Source organism: Copadichromis virginalis, linkage group LG16 (genome assembly GCF_057382275.1).
Source record: "Copadichromis virginalis isolate Kocher_CV1m ecotype Utaka linkage group LG16, C_Virginalis_male_GT1.1, whole genome shotgun sequence".
NCBI lineage: Eukaryota > Metazoa > Chordata > Actinopteri > Cichliformes > Cichlidae > Copadichromis > Copadichromis virginalis.
The window spans coordinates 5,265,133-5,269,261 of NC_140633.1; the positions used below are offsets into that span (position 1 = coordinate 5,265,133).

Genomic DNA, 4,129 nt, shown 5'->3' on the forward strand with positions numbered 1-4,129 from the left:
TGCCCCACTCCTCCTATACAGGTGAAAATAGAGCAACAGGACCGCTGAGTCTTTGACTTTATTTAGTTTCTGCTGTGTTTTACGTGCATTTATTTGAAAGACTGAGTGTAAACACAAAAAACTATTTTATTTTATGTGCTGGAATGTGCAGAAAATAGGTTTAAATGTTAAACTAATTTCTTCCAGTCAGAGAATGCTGCATATATTTTAATGTTTGCTTCATGCGTAAAGTTAAAAGATTAAAACTAATAAAACTAGTTTCAAAAAGAGACTTTTTCATTTGATTACATTTTGTATGATGGATTATGCAGAAAAAGTAGAATTGGGCTGAAAGATCTATTGTTTTATTACCTATTCAGGTTGTAAATCATTTTGTAAGAAGTAACTAAGAAACTAATTACTTTTGAAAATAAGTAATCAGTAAAGTAATGGGATTACTTTTCGGGGGAAGTAATCCATAATTAGTTACTGATTACTTTTTTCAAGTAACTTGACCAACACTGCATATAACTGAGATAGACACCGTGCTTATGTAGTATGTTAAGTCGTATCTACATAAGCACAAGTGTATAAAGCAACCGGGAAAGGTTTAGCTTTAACACTTCAAACTGGCTTCAAAAACATGCAGACACACAACACATGCTCTGGACATTCCACCAACCCAAAATGTGTCCTGGGAGCTGCTAACTGCTCCTCCTGACCCAGCTCAAGTTCCTGTGCAAACCTCCACATTGCAGACAGGTGCAGGGTAAGAAGCTGTAAGGAGTGGAAGGATGAGTGTCCCCTTTGCCTCACACCCCTGACCCTCTCAGACCTCTGAGGCACCTGCATAAGCTGCTTCACAATAAGTAGACAACCTGCTGCCATGCGCCATCACACCTGATGCCAGGGTGAAAATGTGTGTACTGTACATTTGTGTGCTGCAAATTAAAGTTTATATTGTACAAAGATGGGGAAAGGTTTTCTGACAGTTAAATAGACAGTGTATGTCATCACAGAGTGAGGTTCACCTCCACAGCCTGTGAAACCTTTATATACACAATCACCTGCACATTTTCTCTGCCTCATATACAATATATGTATCATATATGTATACAATTTAACATGTTGTGCACATATCAATGGTCTGAAAAAGAAAAAATATTCAGCGGCTGGCAGTACTCTGAGAAATGCCTTGTTTATTCCAGAGGACAGAGAAGGAGACGACAAATAAACAAATAACCAGGTGGACAGGTTTGGACGAGGTCTGATGAGTCTTGGTTTCTACAATGTTCAGATGATACAGTTGTGGCACTATGTTAAAGACAGAGACATGAAAATAGTAGCCACTTTCTTTTAGCGGGCCACTGTAATGTCAGTTTTACTGTTGTATAAGTTCCACCAGAGGAGGGCGCTCGGTCTTGTACGCATCGGTAGCTGACGCTAGACTAGAAGAAGTAGTGTAGTGGTGAAGAGGCAGCGTACGGCCCGCGCGCCGAAAGAACTGATTAATCAGACATTTTTCTGTCTTTACAGTTTTCTGTAAAAATAAATATGTTGCACGGGAGATGAGTTGGCCCATCATTTCAGTGGTGCAGCACAGTCATAATTTCAACATGAAAGCACAGATCCATCCTGCCTTGTATCTATGATTCTGGCTGATGGCGGTGCTGTTATGATTTGGGGGATATTTTCTTTGAGACCCTTTGGTCCTTTAGAGCCCACAGAGCATTACTTGGGTATTGGTTAAATGGTGTTTAAATACATAATACTGTAGCATTTAAATTTCCCTTCATGAGGGTAGATTACCCAAGAATTCTTCTCTATCCATTTATGACCACAGTGACCCTCTTCTGGTAAAGCTGGGCAAACACTTGTAACAAACCTTTTGGGTTATAGCACCACTAGGGGGGGGTTGCCCAACTATTGTAGTAGCTGTGGGGGTCTCCTAGTGGGTGTGTGAGTTGTTAGCGGCAGCCATTTCATGCTGCTCATGTTCCATGCTCCAAGAAAGCACCTTACTTACTGTTGTGACAAGCTGGCGCTGGTGGTACCAATCCCCGCGCATGTAGGTTCGGACGAGTACAGCCGAGGAGACCTGGCTTATAAAGTGTAATGTTGCTGACGGCGAATAAAGGTCTGTTATTGGATTTAACCGACTGGTTCCGTGTTATCCGGCTAACCTCCACACCACATGCCCGCTGGACCGGCTAGCCGCTCCTTCCTCGCCAGACTGCTGTTACAAAGTGGCGCCCGAACATTGTTCTCTGGATCTTCATCGTCATCCGGACCGACAGACGGTGGGCTCGGATGTTTTTCCCGTGTTTTTCAACGATCGACACTTCGGCTGAGGTGGCGTGTTTTTTTTTCTCTTCGTCTGGCTGTATTGGCCGGGCCGATAGGACCCCGTGAAGGAGCCGACCCCCCGGGATTTCAAAGACATTTGCAGGCATGGAAGAGCGCCGACCCATCGCTTGACACGCTCGCCTGCGAGGGGGAGTACTCCGTGAGTAACTGTACGGTCCGTCGGACCGCTAACTCAGTGCTATTGGACCGTTACGACATCGGCGGTGCTAAAGCTAAGGCTAACGCTACAGTGACTTTGACTCAGTGTTCATCCAGAGGGACGTTTTGTTTTGTGTGAAGCATCAGAGTGTGCACGGACGCTTTCTGTCTGATGGATATTAACGCTTAGGTACTCTGTGGGAACGCTCTTTCACTTTGCCATAACTTTTGTGAGAGAGAGAGTGGTTTCGGCCATACTTTTGAAATGGCGTCCCACCCAGACACAGGCAGCGGGGGAGACGGCTGCGACTCAGATGCTGAAGCTCCCAGCCTGACTAAGTACATCATCCCTCGCTCTACCCCTCATGACCTCAATCTTAAGGTGGAAAGCTTGCAAGAAGAGGTGGAGAAACTGCGAGTCTGCTTGCACGATTCGCTGGAGCTACAAAAGAGCCTTCTGAAGCACTTGGATGGTGGCGCGAGAGGGGAACCGGGGGAGCAAACACCTCCTCAGAGAACCCCCAACCCAGTGGCTTTTTCCACGCCATTCACGCAGAAAGGGATTAACACAGAGCCCCCTCCGCTTCTCCAGCGTCAGTCGGCGGAACTCTGCAATACATCGAGGATGATCGCCGCAGCGCTGCACCAGGCCAAGCTGGAGCCCCCAGTGTTCGCTGGTGACGGCGGAGTGTCACCGGAGGAGTGGCTCCAATCAGTGGATAGCTACAGATCGTCGCTGCGCCTAACCGACTCGCAGGTTCTGAGTGAGCTCCCTCACTTCCTCAAGGGAGAGCCCAGTAAATGGTTTAGGGCCCTCAGCTCTCACATTACTACATGGGCACATTTTTACCAACTTTTTGAATCAGTGTTTGTGTCAGCTGATAACCAAGAGCACGTTTGGCGGGGCATCCTCGATTGCGTCCAATCACTAGAGGAGCCCCTCCCAACGTTTGTAGCTCACATGCTCGGTGAGTTTAATAAGCTAAGGTGCCCGCCGCCGGAGCATGAACAGATCGAGCTCATATGTAAACATTCATTGGAGAAATATCGGGTTGCGTTGTACGGTGCGCCGGTCCCGTCGGTTATGGACCTACTGCTTCGCGCGCACGAGCTCCACACAGCCTTAGGTCCAGTTGGCCGCTCAACCCCTACTTCATCTCCTAGTGTTGCAAGCGCGAGAGAACCACATTGTTTTAAATGCTCCCGCCCAGGGTTTACCACACGCACGTGCCCAAGTTGCACCTGGGTTGCCCCAAAAGAACGAGGTGCTGCCAGACCCAGGGCAACCTCCCACCGACCTCTTCCAGGACCACCACCGGGCCTGGAACTGGCCAATGCTGAGGGGCTGGATTCACTGCCGGCAGCTCGTGCGGCCAGTCAGCAGTCGGGAAACCCCCGGGGGGGGAGGACATTTTAATGAGGCAGCCCTCCCCCCATTCACAAAGTATGCCTCGCCCGCATGATGCCCACCAGATTGTGCAAGGCATTGTGGGGCACATGGAAGATGTAGAGTCTGGAGCACACTGGAACACCCCACTGAAAGCCAAAATTAACTTCAACTCAGTGGCAGTGAACGCTACGCTAGATACAGGGGCATCCCTGTCTGCTGTGCGGGCTGAACTCATTTTGGAGAACAACTTGTCTC

At 48.0% G+C, this 4,129-nt stretch overlaps 1 protein-coding gene across 1 annotated transcript; it reads left to right on the forward strand.

Annotated features, from left to right (window-relative positions):
• The first annotated feature begins 2,749 nt into the window (after nt 1-2,749).
• On the forward strand, nt 2,750-3,901 carry LOC146690132 (uncharacterized). Its single transcript, XM_085434890.1, has one exon. It carries the CDS (start codon nt 2,750-2,752, stop codon nt 3,899-3,901), a length of 1,152 nt encoding a protein of 383 aa, XP_085291016.1.
• Nucleotides 3,902-4,129: the final 228 nt, after the last annotated feature.

Coding starts and splice junctions, on each gene's coding strand:
- LOC146690132 (XM_085434890.1), top strand. CDS start 2,750: ATGGCGTCCCACCCAGACACAGGCAGCGGGGGAGACGGCTGCGACTCA.